The sequence below is a fragment of the Mus caroli genome, unplaced genomic scaffold (genome assembly GCF_978045245.1).
Source record: "Mus caroli unplaced genomic scaffold, Mus_caroli_1 scaffold_22, whole genome shotgun sequence".
NCBI lineage: Eukaryota > Metazoa > Chordata > Mammalia > Rodentia > Muridae > Mus > Mus caroli.
This window is the reverse complement of record NW_028227277.1, coordinates 7,659,364-7,676,028: the sequence shown is the minus strand read 5'-3', so window position 1 is coordinate 7,676,028 and position 16,665 is coordinate 7,659,364. Positions and strand designations below refer to the sequence as shown.

Below are 16,665 nucleotides of genomic sequence, written 5' to 3'. Positions count from 1 at the left end.
CAACTTGGGAATAAATCACACCATTTTCACACTGTACTTACACTGAAAACACTCATGGTCTGAGATCTCTGGCTTTTGAAAAGGAGGTGATCAGTATTTATGTCCCAGGAGAGTTTCCAGGATAGGCAACTCAGCTTCTGTTCAGTAGAGGGAGAACTTTAACAGAAAGGCAAAGCCTGTTTCCCATGACATAAACAATTCCTTGTCTGAGCATTCTATTGTATCCTGGAGAGCTCTTGGTATCCCCTGTGATGTCATCAGTGTTGTAACAACACCAACTGCTCTTAGGGCTTTCAAACAGTCCCTAGAGAGTTCACCCATATTTATGTTTGCAAGATGGTGGAGGAGTCTCCTTGAGAGTGAGAATGGAGAGCTTAGAGAAATAAGAGAGAGGCCAAAGGAAGCGGGCTTTCCATCTCACTGTAACAGAGCAAGGAAGATGTGGTCCTGGGACTGGCACAGTGAGTCATGGAGCAGTGTTGTGAAAATTCCTGGAGTAGACATACTTGAGCCTGGCTTCCCAGTAATGGGTAACAGAAGAACCCAAAACCCTAAAAAACCTTTCTTTGTTTGTTTGTTTTTTGGAGACTGGGTTTCTCTGCTTATCCCTGGCTGTCCCTGGAACTCACTCTGTAGACCAGGCTGGCCTCAAATTCAGAAATCCACGACCTCTGGGTCCTTTCTTTTTTCTTTTCTTTTGTTTTCTTTCTTTTTTTTTTTTTAATTTTTGGCGACTGGGTTTCTCTGTGTATCTCTAGCTGTCCTGGAGCTCCCTCTGTAGACCATGCTGGCCTCGAACTCAAATATCCACTTACCTCTGCCTTGCAATTTCTAGGACTAAAGGCAAGGGCCACCATTGCCAGGGAACCCTAAAACAATTGAACCCCAAATATAAAACCCTAATTTTTAATAAACAAATCAAGAACAACAACAACAAACACAATTCTAAGAAATACAGAGTAATGCTAAAAAAGTTAAATTTAAATAAAGCCTAAATAAAACCACTAAGCCCTAAAATGCGTTAAAATCCTTAAAAGAAAAAAAAATAAAATAATTAAAAAACCTAAAAATACACTAGAAGCCTGAAAAACAAAACATAAAAATCTAAAACGATCTTCTAAAAACCCTACAGAACTCTTAAAAAACACTAAAATTCTAAAAAAATAAAATAAAATACAGAAGAATAAAAAAGTGACCCTAAAACTCTTTTTTCTTTTCTTTTTTTTTTTTTCTTTTTTCTTTTTTGACTGGTTTTTTCTGTGTATCTGTGGCTGTCCTGGAACTCAGTCTGTAGACCGCTGTGCCCTTGAACTCAGAAATCTTCCAGCCTCTGCCTACCTTGGGTGGGATTAAAGCATGGATCACCACTGCCTGGCAACACAAAAACTTTTATACCCCAAAAATATAACCCTAAAATGTTAAAAAAAATACTCAAGAACACGTTAAAAAAAAAACTAAATATAACAGTAAAACACTTAAAAAATAAACTAAAGCCTAATACGAACTGAAAATCAATAAAAAAATTAAAAACCCTAAAATCTTTAATAAACAAAAAAATTTAAACATATATTAAAACACTTAAAAACAAAAATAGCTAAAGCACTCTTCTAAATACCCTACAAAACCCTTAACTAATAACACTAAAATTCTAAAAAAATAACTAAATAAACAAGAACCTAAAAATGACCCTAAACTCTTTTTTTTTTTTTTTTTTTTTGAGTTTTTGGAGTTTTTGGAGACAGGGTTTCTCTGTGTAGCCCTGGCTGTCCTCGAACTCCCTCTGTAGACCAAACTGGCCTCAAACTCAAAAATCCATCTACCTCTGCCTCCCAATTGCTAGGATTAAAGGCATGGACCCCCACTGCCTGGCAGCCCTAAAACAATTAAACCACAAATATAAAACCCTAAAATTTTTAAAAAACAAGTCAAGAACAACAAAAAACCCTAATAAGTACTGTAAAATGCTAAAAATTTAAAATAAAATAAAGCCTAGATTAAACCCCAAAATACTAAAGTACTCTAAAATCCTTTAAAAATCAAGATAATACACTAAAAATACACTATAAGACTGAAATCCAAAAAAAAAAACAAAAAACAAAAAACCAAAAAACTACTATAAAATACTCTTCTAAAAACTCTACAAACTCTTTAAAAAAAAACCCTTGAAATCTAAAAAAATACACAAGAAGCCAAAATCCTTGTAAAACTTTTCTGTCTGTCTGACTGTCTTTCTTATTTATTTATTTATTTATTTATTTATTTATTTATTTATTTATTTATTTATTTATTTATATGAGTTTTTGGAGACAGGGTTTCTCTTTGTAGCCCTGGCTGTCCTGGAAATCCCTCTGTAGACCAGGCTGGCCTCGACCTCAAAAATCAACTACCTTTCTCTCCCAATTGCTGGGATTAAAGGCATGGACCACCACTACCTGGCAACACTAAAACTCATAATCCCAAAAAATATAATCATAAAAATTTCAAAAAATACTCAAGAACACACTAAAAACACCTAAATAAAACATTAAAATCCTGAAAAAATAAACTAAAGCCTAATAAGAACTGAAAATCACTAAAACACCTTAAAATCCTTAAAAGTTATAGGAAAGAACTGTAAACATACACTAAAACCTTGAAAATCAAAAATACCTCCAAAACATTCTTCTAAAAACACTACAAACCCATTTTTATCAAACCCTTAAGTTCTAATATATACATAAAAATCCAAAACCCTAAAACACTTTTTGTTCTTTTTTTTTTTTTTTTTTTTTTATTTGAGTTTGGAGACTGGGATTCTCTGTGTAGCCCTGGCTGTCCTGGAGCTCCCTCTGTAGACCATGCTGACCTTGATTGAATTCTTAAATCTACCTACCTCTGCCGCCCAAGAGTAGGATTAAAGGCAAGGAACTGTGGGACTTTGCTTATCTAAAGGGACCAAATCTAGGGAAACAACTGTAGTGTTTTCTGCATCTACTCACGGCCCTAAGGGGCATTCCTTATCCGCAGAAGCCACAGTAGGAAAGGCCATGTCTGCAAAGCAGCCTGTGGGCACTTTGACTCCTACTCCAGGACATTTGGGGTCTACCCAAATCACTCCGGTGGTCTCAGAGTCTTTGTCATCTGATCAGAAGCCTCTGGGAATTTCTTTATCTTCACCAGGAACTCTAGGCTCTTCATTCTCCATAGAGGCTTTTGGACATTCCCTTTCTGACCAAGGGTCTCTAAACATGTCCACAACTAAACAAGGGACTGTACAACTGTGCCATCTTTTCCAAAGACTGTGCTACATCCAACTTATTCCCAGGAAGCTATGAGCTTTTCTCCCCTTTCTGAACATTCTGGACAAAATTCCCCGGTTTCCTCAAGGGACATTGGGCCATTACTACCTAGCCAGAAATCTCAAAATTCCATTTCATATTCACCAGCAGATGTAACACACTCACCATCTGTACTAGGTTCTCAGGAGAATCCTCTATCTAGTAAAGACTCTCAAGGATATGTGCTAACCTCTCAAAAGTCTAAGGACCTTTCCACAGCTGCAAAGGGGACTTTGCCTGTGCAAAGTTCTTTGTCACCCACCCGAAGAAATCTAGAACCTTCGGGAGATTCCACAGTGGTTTTTGACATGGGACAATGTAAACACACAGAGACTATCTTGGGTCCTTTGCCTCAAGTGAGGGGGGATTCAGAATCTTCTACATCTGCTTTGCCTACTCTAGGTACTTGGCCACCATCACCTCGAGAACCTGGTAGACATTCTTCTTTTACTCAAGGAGGTGCAGAAACTTTCCCATCTGGTCCCGGGAACCTAGCACATTTGCAATCAGCCCAGGGGCCTCTGACACTTTCCATCTCTGCCCAGGCAATGACCCATATCTGGGGATCTGCAGAAGGGGCTCTACTGCATTCAGCTCCTTCCCCAGCAGTTTCAAAAATAAATGAATATTCTCCATCTACCCGAGGGACCTCAGAAACTTCCAGATGTGCTGGACTGTCAGAGACCATCCCGTGAGAAAGTGATCCTTTCTCAAATCTCTTTAACAAATCAAATGGCCTTGTGCTAAGAGCTGGTTGCCACCCCCCTTCCTCCTTATTCCCTTCCTAACACCTAAGGCTGTAAAGTTGAATAATAGTCCCCTCTTCCTTATCTCTTCCTGAGTTCCCATGACATCCAAGGACATGAGCTATGCCTGAGCCCAGCCTGACACCCAAGGCTGTCAAGGAGGATCTATGTTTTAGAGATAAGATGCAGAGTGCCCGCAAGTTTGGCGCCTGACCTCAGCCCCCATGTCAGCAGATGCCCACTTCTTTGTTCTTTGTATAATTCTCCCTCGACCCCTCCCATTTTCTCCGTGATGTATGCTTTAAAAAGAAGGAACCTCAGCATAATAAACGAGACCTTGATAGGTACAATCTACTTGGTCTCCACCTCTCTTTCTTTTCCTCCCATTTCCTTCCAGGTTCGCGGTCCCCCTCGCACCCACGAATAACTGAATCCCTCGGGATGGAATAAGTGGCGCCCGACGTGAGGGCGAGGTCCAGATCATAATTCCTAATCGGTGGAGGTTCCAGAGAAGTTCGTTGCGACCCCAACAATTCAGAAGCAGTGAAGTACCCCTTCTGCTGCTCATGGAAGAGCGAGAAGTCCTTGGTGAGTGAGTCATCTCCACTTCAGGTTATGGGAAATAAGCTATCTAAAGAGGCAGCCTTCATCAAAGGCTTAAAGGTAGCTCTCAGAGAAAGAGGAGTATGAGTAAAAAAGAAAAATTAGATTAGACTTTTTATTTTCATAGACCAGGTATGTCCATGGTTTATTATAGATGAAGCAGAGATACATTGTAAAAAATGGTGAAAGATAGGTAGAGACTTAAATGATAAACTAGCTAATGAGGGTCCCGATGCGGTCCCTACAACTGTCTTTTCTTATTGAAGAGTAACTATCAAAGCAACCACTGTGCCTCCTCTCCCTTCTCTGGATGTATTCCCAGAAGAAGGAGATAAGGAAGTAGACTCTAAACATGAGAGAGAGAAAATAAGTTTTAGAAAAGCAGTTATCCCCTGTTTGAGACCTTTTAGCAAAAAAGAGAAAAAATGAAAATAAGCTATTTCAGAGCTCTCCTGGAAACAGAAGGAAAACGGGAGACGTCCTGCTTCCTCTCTATCTCCTATGGAGATATTCTTAGCTCTGGTTAAGATATCTGTGTCCCTTTGAGACACCAAGTTCTATTCCCTGTCTGTCTATTGTCTGTTTTTGGTGCACCAAATTGTCCATATATTTGTCAATTCATGTTTGTTTTTGTTTGTTGTTTGAATGATTGTTGTTCTGTGTTTCATGTTAAAAAATATAAATGGTTAAAACTTTATCTGCTGGCTGCACATCCTTTAATTTAGTTTAACTTGTTTAAAAAGCAATCTCAATTTACATAGCACAATCTGATAAATTTGCGGCACTGTGGCTAAGAGCCAAGTACAGCTAAAAAAGCCCCGCTAAGGGCCAATTACAAGCTCTTAAAGGGGCAGGCAGCCTTTTGCTTGTAACAGAAAGTTAGCTTAAAATTGAGAACTCAGGGTTAGAGTCATTCTAAACAGTACTAACCCAGAAAAACAGGTCTTTAAAGATACTTCAAAATAGGGATAATCTTTGGGCCAGGACTCTGACAGAGTGTTCAGATTGAGAAAATGTTTGCGTTTAGGTTGATGCTGAGCTCAGAGGAAAGCAGCCTCAGCGCAGCTTGTGTGGCACTTTTTAGAGCCTTGTTACAGACCTAGCCAGATGTTGTTCTAAATAAAGTTTAAATTCAACGTTTATAAAAGGTCAATCAAGCTGTGGAATTTATCAAGACATTGTGATTTGACTTGCCTACTTTATATAAAGTTATAGTGTACAGAGTTTGGTTATATATATAAGTGTCTTTTCCTTGTTCCAAACAGCCATTAATTTAGTTATTGCAAAATATTGATGTTTGATCTATTACATAACATCATATTAAGTAAAATTGATAGTCATTGTCTTAAAATAAGTTAAACAATGTTTTTATGCATGCTCCTATATCTTCTATAAATTCATGCATGCATGCATCCCATTTACTGTGTTTAAAAAATAGCCTTTATATGAGAGAAAAGTATATGTGAACTAAATCACATACTTATCCTATTTCAGCACAGACAATTAAATTGTGTGCTAAAGATGGTGTTTAAAAATGTTGAACAATTAAACTTTAAGTTGTATATTAATACTCAATATTATATCTCAGAGCTTGCAATTGCTTATGGGACTTATAAGAAAAAATACTGTTCCTTTAAAAAGACTGTTTTTAGACAGTTAAGAAATTGTCTTGGGTTGCCTAGAAAAGGCCCCCAAGATTTGCTTTTATGTTGTAGAGGTTTACATAAAGCTTTAACTGTTAAAGATTACAGATAGCTCCTAAAAAAAATTACAAACTCAAGATCCTTATAATTATTTGGGTTTTAGACTTACTGATCAAGCTGCTTTTCTCTAGAAGATAGTTATTCTCAAAGCAAACTTAAGGACTTTCTCTTATTTCTGATTATTAAATAAATAAATTATACACATGTGACTATAATAACTTTTCAAAAATTCTAGTTACAATCTCTCTTCAAGAGAAACAATTGAAAGTTTAACTAGTCACTGTCCATGTTATATTAAAACCAACTATAACAGTCCAGTATTTAAGTGGTTTTGTCAACAATTTTATAATTCTCAAAGACAAGGTATTATATAACTTTAAAAACTCTATCTTCTTTAAACAAAAAGGGGAGAAATTATACCCCCATACACATTATTTATACCCCCATACACATTATTTAAATCATACTTTTATTTTTAAGAATTTTAAAATCCAGTTACTTAAGAACACCCCATTCTTAGGGTCGGCTGCTATAGGCCCCAATCTCTTTTTACATTCCTCTTATCCTAAAAAAACAAATATTCCACAAACTATTACTTTAGGTCCACCTGGGACTTCTATATTCCAGCCCACTTTACCTGCTGGATCTCCCTCCTCCGCAGAATTAATTTTATCCTTAGTTAATGCATCAATTACTACTATACATGCAGCCAATGCTACTCAGTATGAAGAATGTTGGGTGTGCTTTTCTCCTCAACCTCCCTTTTACGAAGGGGTGGCAACATTTAGATTGGTTGTTGCAATTAATGATTCCAGCAAACTTGGATGGCACCCTGAGAGCCATGATGGACTCACTTTAAGTCAGGTGTCTGGCATAGGCTTATGCCTTTTTGGGCCTTCCATGCTTCCTCCTCAGGCCTTATTAGAGGTTTGCAATCAGACTATTATAGTAGAGGCCACCTCTAGATATCTAGGAGCACCTAATGGTACTTACTTAGCATGTTCTACTGGACTTACTACCTATATAGTCACTCAGACATTTTTAGATGACAGAGATTATTGTGTTGTAGTTCAGCTTCTCCAGAAGCTGACAGTACACCATGCAGAAGACCTCCTCCAGCTCTGGAAGAGTGACACAGATCTACCCCGTGATAAGAGAGAGCCTATTTCTGCAGTAACCTTAGCAGTAATCCTAGGCTTAGGAGCTGCGGGCACAGGAACAGGTATTGCATCTTTGGTCACTTCCCAACAACAATATACTCAGCTCCACCTTGCTGTGGACAGAGATATTCAAGAGTTACAGAGAGGCTTAAAAAATCTAAAAGACTCCTTGGTCTCTCTGTCTGATGTAGTATTACAAAACAGGCGAGGTCTTGATTTAGTGTTCCTTAAAGAAGGAGGGTTATGTGCAGCCCTCAAAGAAGAATGTTGTTTTTACTCTGACAAGACCGGCTTAGTTCAAGATAGTATAGATAAAGTTAGAGCTAGTTTGGAAGAGCGAAAACGCAGCAGAGAGAAACAACAATATTGGTATAAAAATTGGTTACCTACTTCTCCCTGGGTCACTACCTTGCTTCCCAAACTTTTGGGACCTTTCTTGGGTATTCTGCTGCTTTTGTCTTTTGGCCCCTGGGCCTTTAAAAAATTAACCAGTTTTGTTAAGTCACAGATTGAAGCTGCTCTAAGTAAGCCGGTTGCAGTCCACTACCATCAGCTGGATATCCAGGACTCAGACGAAGAAGATCCTCCTCCCACCGAGACAGAAACAGCGACTTGTCTCCAATTTTCCACCCTTGCTGCTAATGCAGAGTCCCCTTGTTTCCTTAGGTTTTGGAGACAATAGGGACAAAGAAGGGTGACCTCCAGCTCCTATTATAGCTTAAGAGCCACAAATTGTGGCGTTACAATTGACATAATTCTTGTAGAGGCCTTACTGAGTCTGAGGTTGATAATTCTCCTACGAGAACTGCAGAAAACTCAGAATTGTGCATGCTGGTTCGTTAAAAATGCGAATCTGGTATGGGCCCAGCATGGGTGCAAACTAAGTATTGCAGGGGAAGGTCCATATAGACCATTTCTGAGTTCCCTGAGAGACAAACCCAGTTTGGAAAGAGGTTGGTATCTAATTTCAGTTACAATTAATAATTTTTCTAAGGCTCTGCCTCGCCTCCCCAAAAGATACCAAGAGCCACAAGTGTGGGTCTGTGACAGCAGCCACGGGAGGAATCTGGTCAATGTCCCCCCAGCCATGGTAATGCCCGCTCATCTAAAGATGAAGAGATTATTTGATCACCTCAGTTAAGTGTGGCCTTATTAAATTTAATTCAGAAGGGGGAGATGTCAGAGACCATCCCGTGAGAAAGTGATTCTTTCTCAAATCTCTTTAACAAATCAAATGGCCTTGTGCTAAGAGCTGGTTGCCACCCCCCTTCCTCCTTATTCCCTTCCTAACACCTAAGGCTGTAAAGTTGAATAATAGTCCCCTCTTCCTTATCTCTTCCTGAGTTCCCATGACATCCAAGGACATGAGCTATGCCTGAGCCCAGCCTGACACCCAAGGCTGTCAAGGAGGATCTATGTTCCAGAGATAAGATGCAGAGTGCCCGCAAGTTTGGCGCCTGACCTCAGCCCCCATGTCAGCAGATGCCCACTTCTTTGTTCTTTGTATAATTCTCCCTCGACCCCTCCCATTTTCTCCGTGATGTATGCTTTAAAAAGAAGGCACCTCAGCATAATAAACGAGACCTTGATAGGTACAATCTACTTGGTCTCCACCTCTCTTTCTTTTCCTCCCATTTCCTTCCAGGTTCGCGGTCCCCCTCGCACCCACGAAAAACTGAATCCCACGGGACGGGATACTGGAGTTTATCTGGATCTTACTACATCACTACAGGTGACACCACCATCTTTGAGATCTGAACAAGGAACTGTGGGACCTTGCTTATCTGAAGGGACCAAATCTAGGGAAACAACTGTAGTGTTTTCTTCATCTACTCAGAGTCCTAAGGGGCATTCCTTATCAGCACAAGCCACAGTAGGAAAGCCCATGTCTCCAAAGCAGACTGTGGGAACTTTGACTCCTTCTCCAGGATATTTGGGGTCTACCCAAATCACTCTGGTGGTCTCAGAGTCTTTGTCATCTGCTCAGAAGCCTCTAGGAATTTCTTTATCTTCACCAGGAACTCTAGGCTCTTCATTCTCCATAGAGGCTTTTGGACATTCCCTTTCTGACCAAGGGTCTCTAAACCTGTCCACAACTAAACAAGGGACTGTACAACTGTGCCATCTTTTCCAAAGACTGTGCTACATCCAACTTATTCCCAGGAAGCTATGAGCTTTTCTCCCCTTTCTGAACATTCTGGACAAAATTCCCCGGTTTCCTCAAGGGACATTGGGCCATTACTACCTAGCCAGAAATCTCAAAATTCCATTTCATATTCACCAGCAGATGTAACACACTCACCATCTGTACTAGGTTCTCAGGAGAATCCTCTATCTAGTAAAGACTCTCAAGGATATGTGTTAACCTCTCAAAAGTCTAAGGACCTTTCCACAGCTGCAAAGGGGACTTTGCCTGTGCAAAGTTCTTTGTCATCCACCCGCAGTTATCTAGAACCTTCGGGAGATTCCACAGGGGTTTTTGACTTGGGACAATGTAAACACACAGAGACTATCTTGGGTCCTTTGCCTCAAGTGAGGGGGGATTCAGAATCTTCTACATCTGCTTTGCCTACTCTAGGTACTTGGCCACCATCACCTCGAGAACCTGGTAGACATTCATCTTTTACTCAAGGAGGTGCAGAAACTTTCCCATCTGGTCCCGGGAACCTAGCACATTTGCAATCAGCCCAGGGGCCTCTGACACTTTCCATCTCAGCCCAGGCAATGACCCATATCTGGGGATCTGCTGAAATGTCTCAACTGCATTCAACACAATCCCCAGCATTTTCAGAAAAAAAAATCAAATATTTCCATCTCCTGGAGGGACTTTAGAAGCTTCCAGATGTTCTGGACTGCATCTGAATCTTTCAGCATCACTTCATGTAACTCCATGTTTGAGATGTTTATGTGTAGAAAGTGGTCTGAAAGTTACTAAATCTTTAGAAACAACTCGAGAGTCTTCTACATCTTCTCAGCGCACTGAGGGGAATTATTTATCTGCAGAAACCACAGTAGGAATGTCCATGTCTGCAAAGGAGTCTGTGGGAACTTCGATTCCCACTCCAGGACATCTGGGGCCTACCCAAAATAACCAGGTGCTACCAGAAACTGTGCCATCTGATCAGATGACTCTGGGAATTTCTTTATCTTCACAAGGAACCCTAGGCTCTTCATCTTCCCAAGAGGCTTTTGGATATTTCTGTTCTACTCAAGGGTCTCTAAAACTACCCATTTCTAAACAGGGGAATGCACAAAATGTTTCATCTGCTCAAAATACTTTGCATCCTCCAACTTCTTGACAGACAGATGTAGGATTTTCCCCAACTGCCCAACATTTTGCACAAAGATCCCCAGATTTCCCAAGGGATACTGGATCTTTACTCCGTAGCCAGAAATCTCAAGAAACCTTTTGTCTTTCACCATCAGTTGTAGGACATTGCCCACCTGTACTGGGTGTTAAGGAGCATCTTGTACCTACTCCAGTGGTTCTAGAAGCTTTGCCATCTTTTCAAAAGCCCAAGGAACTTTCCAGGGCAGAAGAGGGAACTTTGCCCATGCAAAGTTTTTTTTTTTTTTCTCAAATCAAAGAAATCTGGAAAATTCAACAGATGCCACTGGGATATTGGCACAATATGAAGAATCACAGAGTGCTTTAGGCCGTTTGCAACAAGTGAGGAAGGCTGTAGCAACTTCTCAGTCTACTTCAGCCACCCTAGGAACTTTGCCACCACTTTACCAACTGGTAGGCATTCTTCATCTACCCAAGGAGGTGCAAAGACTTTCCCATTTGGCCAAGGGTATCTAGCACCTTTGCAATCTGCCCAGGGGCCTCTGAAACATTCTATGTCAGCCAAGGCAATGATGAATCCATCACAATGTTCTGAATGTTCTCATAATCCTCTCAGTCTTTCCTTCTCAGAACAAGGGACTCAAGCATCTTCTGATTCTGCTCATGGAGGTGTGAGTCCCAGTCCCTCTGCGCATGGGACCATATATCTGTCCACATGTCCACAAAGGTCTACCCAACATTCTACATCTTCCAAAAGGTTTTCAAGTCCTTCTTTACATACACAATGTATAGGAACTCAGTCCACATCTACACACTACACAGTAGCAGACTCACCATCTTTCCCAGTGTGTCAGGGATATACCCACCCTGCTCAAAATACAGCCAGGACTTTGAAATCTGACCAGGGATCTTTGAGGATTTCAGCAACTACACAAGGCTCTGTAGAACCTTTGCTGCCACCACAGGGGACTCTAGGATATACATCATTTGTATCAGGTGCACATAAATTTCCAACAGCTACCCCAGGACATGTGATATCCAGTGACTTACCTCTGGAACTTGCAATTTCTGAACAACTTAGTTCCTCACTTTCTTCCGTAAGCCATTTGGATCCTTCCCTTTCCACAAAAGAGCCTTTAGATCTCTCAAAACCTACAGAGGGGGCTTTAACTTCATGCCAGGAACCAAATGAGTCTTGGAAATCTTCACAAAAAGTTCAACAAACAGATCCATCTGCTTCAGATCCTTCAGGATCTATACATTCTTCCAAAGGACACATGGTAATTTCTTTATCTGGAAGAGGAACACTAGGATCTTTATCATCTGTCCTAGAGCCTTTGACAATGTCCCTATCTGCTCAAGTGAATCCAGGACCTTTGTTATCTGTTCAAGAAGCTGGAGGCCCTTGCTTGTCTTTACAGGGGAATCTGGAAGGTTGTACCTGTACACATGGCAAGCCAGGAATATCCAATGCTTCACGAGGCACTTTGGAAATTTCAGCATCTACCATAGTGAGTCTAGGACCTTCTCCATCTGTCCAATTGGATTTAAAAGTGTCACAATCTGTCTTAATATCTCGGAGACCTTCCCTGTCTGCCCAAGGTCTACTAGGAACATCAATATCTTCCCAAAGGTTTCCAGAAACTTCCTTGTTATCTCAAGAGTGCCCAGGACCCTGTTTAGAAAAAGAGACTTGAGGATATTCACCATCCAATCCAGAAGATCTTGGGCTTTCTGATTCTGCCCAGGACACACTAGAAACACAGGCATGTATGCAAAATCGTGCAGAAATACCACCTGTCACCCAAGAGGTCATAGAATCTTTGTCAGCCACACAAGATTCTCCCAAATTGCCAGCTCCTTCAACACTTAGTTCAGAGGCAGAAGAGCCTCTGACATGTACACAATCCATTTCTAAGAGTTCAGAATCTGTGTCATGGACTCCAGAAACTTTGCCATCTGTGTTAGGGTCTTTGTGTCTTTTGAAACCCAGTGAAGGTGCTCTGGGCCCTTTAGTATCTGAACAAGGGATCCTGGGAACACCAGCATTTCCCCAGGAAAGTATAGAACTTTCTCAACCAGCCCAGGGGCCTCTAGAACCTCTGCCATCTGCCCAAGAAACCGTTGGTACTTCCTTTTCAACAGAGTTTCAGGGACTGTCCCTTTGTGCAGAAGGGGACTTTATTCCTACCCCTCCTCATGAAGGTGGCCAGAGAAATTCCTCTTATCTCAAGAAGAGCCCTAGAAGTTTCAAATCTAACCAAAGGATATTGAAACATGTCCCACTTCCTGAAGGGGATATCAGATACTGCCTTTCAGAACTTGATGCCTTAACATGTATCTCTTCTGCTGAAAGTAGCCTCACATCTTCCAAGTATGCAGAAAAGGAATCCAGTCCTACCTCTACTCCTCAAAGGAGCATCTCCCTCTTAAAATCATCAGAATTGAGTTTCAGATCTGGTGTCCTTTGTAAAAAATGTCTCAGTCATTCTCCTCCTCCAGGGGATTGCCCCACACCTTCTAAATTGCGGAAAACAGGACCAAGCCCTTCCTCTGTAGGTCAAGCAGGCCTGAAATCTGTGTGCTCAAAACATGCGGACTGGAAACACTGCCATTCTTCCAAAATGCAGTTAAGAGCTTGCAAATCTAAGAAAAGAGGTGTAAAGCTTAAAACTGTGACTAACATAAACTTCGCCACTTCGAATTCTGCTAAAGGAGCCTGCAGATGCTCACCATCTCATGAGGAGGGCCTCAGAAGTCCCCTACCAAACCAAGGCATTCACAGACCATCCAAGTCTACTGAAACCCCATCAGAAAAAGCCCCTTCTGACCAATGGGACACACAAGCTCCCAATTCAGAGCATGAGGTTGGCAAACTATCCTCTTTCCCTACAGAAGAGTGCATGCGAACCACTCTTTCTCATGAAGAGAGCCTCAGGCATCCCACCTCTCCTCATGAGATTCCCAGACACGCTACTTCTACCAGGAGAAAACAGAGGAAAGCCTGTCTTACCCAAGGAGCCCTGCAAACTTCTCCTGCAGATCAAGAATACATTGAGTCATCTCCAGATAGAGACAGTCCCCGTAGAGGGGTGAAATACTCATCATCACCCAAAGAGGATATCAGCCACCCTGTTTCTACTAAGGAGGGCTCAAAACATATTCCTGTTGTCCAAGAGGGAGGGAAACCTTCCAGAAGTGCCAAACGGGATCCCATAGCTTTGGTGCCTACCCTATGGGGATTGATACCTCCAAAAGGGAGTACCACATTCCCTTTTGAAACATTCTCTGTTATGCAAAGATATTACAGACCTACAATATGTCAAGCAGAGGATGTGGTAACTGCTCTCTCCTGTCCTTGGAGAGACCCATCATTACAATATGAATTTGGGTTCCCCCTTAGTGACCATTCTGTCCTAGGAGGCCACAAATATACACTTTATATGAAAATCAATCTCAACAGGATCGCATGGCAAAAGGGGAGTTCTAGTTCTTCCCTCTCCCCTAAAGGAGGTGTAGGACCTTCTCAATCAGACCAATGTGGACTCAGAATTTCCAGTTCTCACCAGAGGGTCACTGGCTATGTGATCCCTGTTTCAGAAAGACTCAGAATGCTTCAGGCTGAAAGAGGTGACCTCTCAAATACCCCATCTAAGAAACTGGGCCTCACACATAATTTTTATGACAAAAGAGATATCGAAAATGCTCTAGGAGGCTTACGACTTACTCCTTGCTTCCGACTTCCTCCTTCTTTCCAGGGACGCACCAGAGCTTCCCAGCCTGCCAAATGGAACCTGTAAAGCAGTCCATCTCAAGAGAGCAGCCTGGGCCCTACTCTCTCTTACCCTGGCATTTTGACTTCTTATTTGATCCAGAAGCTGCCCTCATATTTTCCCTTTCTATGCCCCTTATGAGCAACATGAATTTTGAACTTTTTCTTCTCATCAACTGTCTATCAAACTTACAATTTCTACTCCTAGCAGCCTCAGATGCACATTGAAGCATCATCTATGCCCCTGTGACTAAAAGCAGGACAAGAATCCCCTTTCTGATTAAGAGTAGCTCACAATTTGTAGCCAGAAGAGCATGCTATATAATTTTCACCTCATGGAGAATATTATGTGGCTCTTCTGATCATTGAGGACCTAGACCTACCTACTAGATCTGATCTAGTCCATGACAAATCGACTCCCTTGATCTAAGGTGCACTGAGTGCTTCTTATTCTGATCCTCTGACCTCAGTACCTCTGTCCAAGGATCAGGACCCGGGTGCCTGAGGTCGAAGATCCTAAGAGTAGCCAGCAGGTTCATGAACCCAGGACACAGACATTAATTTGGCCAGCAGAAACGAGAAAGCCTTGCCATGTTCAGAAGTAGGCAGCTGATTTATCAGGAGAACTACCTCGGAAATGCCTCCTAGCATACTGGAGATTGATTAAGCTGTTGCATGGCCTGCATGATATGTGTGTTCTAGGTTCCCAGGAAGCCTCGATAATGAAATATTCAGGCCTTCTCTCCTCTCCAAATCGACACTTGATCTTGTACAGATCCAAGAGTCTTTGGCATTTCTAAGTGCCCCAACATGGTGTGAACCTTTCTGCCTCTAAAGGATGGCATCGTTTATAGCTTGTTTGTTGATACGTCAACATTCTCACTCTGTCAATGGGTCCTCCAAGTCCTGTTTCTGACACAGAAACCTCAGAATTATTCCTTCAGCACCATGAAGACTCACAGTTTCCCCCCATTCTTGAAGTGGGGCTTAAATCACCCTCAATGGCTCAAGGAGTCATCAGGTACACTTTGTCTAAAACAGGAATTCAAATACACTCCAGACATTCTTCTCTAGTAAGGTTCAGGCCTACAGCTTAAGAACCACAGATCTTCCAAACTACTGTATGGACCAAGGGGACTTCTGATCTGCCCACTCTGAACCAGGGATACTCAGAGATTCCCCAATAGCCTAAGTGACCATAATCTTACCTGTCTAGGACCAATGTGCTGGGGCTGGAGAGATGGCTCAGCAGTTAAAAGCACTGACTACTCTTCCACAGGTCCTCAGTTCAATTCCCAGCAACCATTTGCCGTCTCACAACCATCTGTCATGGGACCCGATACCACCTTATGGTGTGTCTGAAAACAATGACAGTATACCCACATACATGAAATAGAACCTATGTGACTCACAACTTACACCAATAACTCAAGGGGGTTTCAGATGTATCCCCCAAAATCAAATATGTTAGAAACTCCCCAGTGTTGAAGGCAGCATTAACATATGAGAACCAGAAGCCTCAGAAATTCTTTAATTCCCCTCAGAATACCACTTCAGAACAAAGGTGTCACATAGGTCCTCAATGACTAAAGATGCCCTGATACATATGGCATGATAAGCAAAGGACTTCAGACCTCAACAACATTTTAAGAAGGCCACAAATATGGCTCTTTTACTATCAGCATGCAATAGCATTGATGAAGGCACAATGGGGACTCAGATGTACCCTTCTAGACCCAGGATAATTTATACCTCCAGGGTAAATACCAACCCCATCACATCAGCCCCCCTCAGATGTAAAGTATCCCATAACTTCAAGGGGGCTGACACCCAGTTAGTTTATCTTTTGAAGAGGGCCTAAACCTTGCTTTCTCTAACCATACTATCCCCTGACATTAAGGGTATGCCAAAGAGGTCAGCTGACCTTGAGTAAAATGCTTTATTCTTCTTCCTTCTGCACTGGAAAGGTCTGAGGAACACCCCTCTGATGAAGCAAGGTGCAGAACTGACCTTGTGAGTGAGAAGTGTATCTCAAATATTCAGGCTCAGCTCTAGTGTGCTTAAGGCTGAATCCT

General features: G+C 41.6%; 1 protein-coding gene across 1 annotated transcript; it reads left to right on the top strand.

Moving 5' to 3' along the window:
* Positions 1-3,310: 3,310 nt before the first annotated feature.
* Positions 3,311-14,037, top strand: LOC147000045 (uncharacterized). Its single transcript, XM_085834369.1, is given in 4 exon segments — positions 3,311-4,008; positions 11,118-11,260; positions 11,263-13,766; positions 13,768-14,037. Coding segments are annotated over 4 exon segments (3,615 nt in total).
* The last annotated feature ends 2,628 nt before the right edge of the window (positions 14,038-16,665 follow it).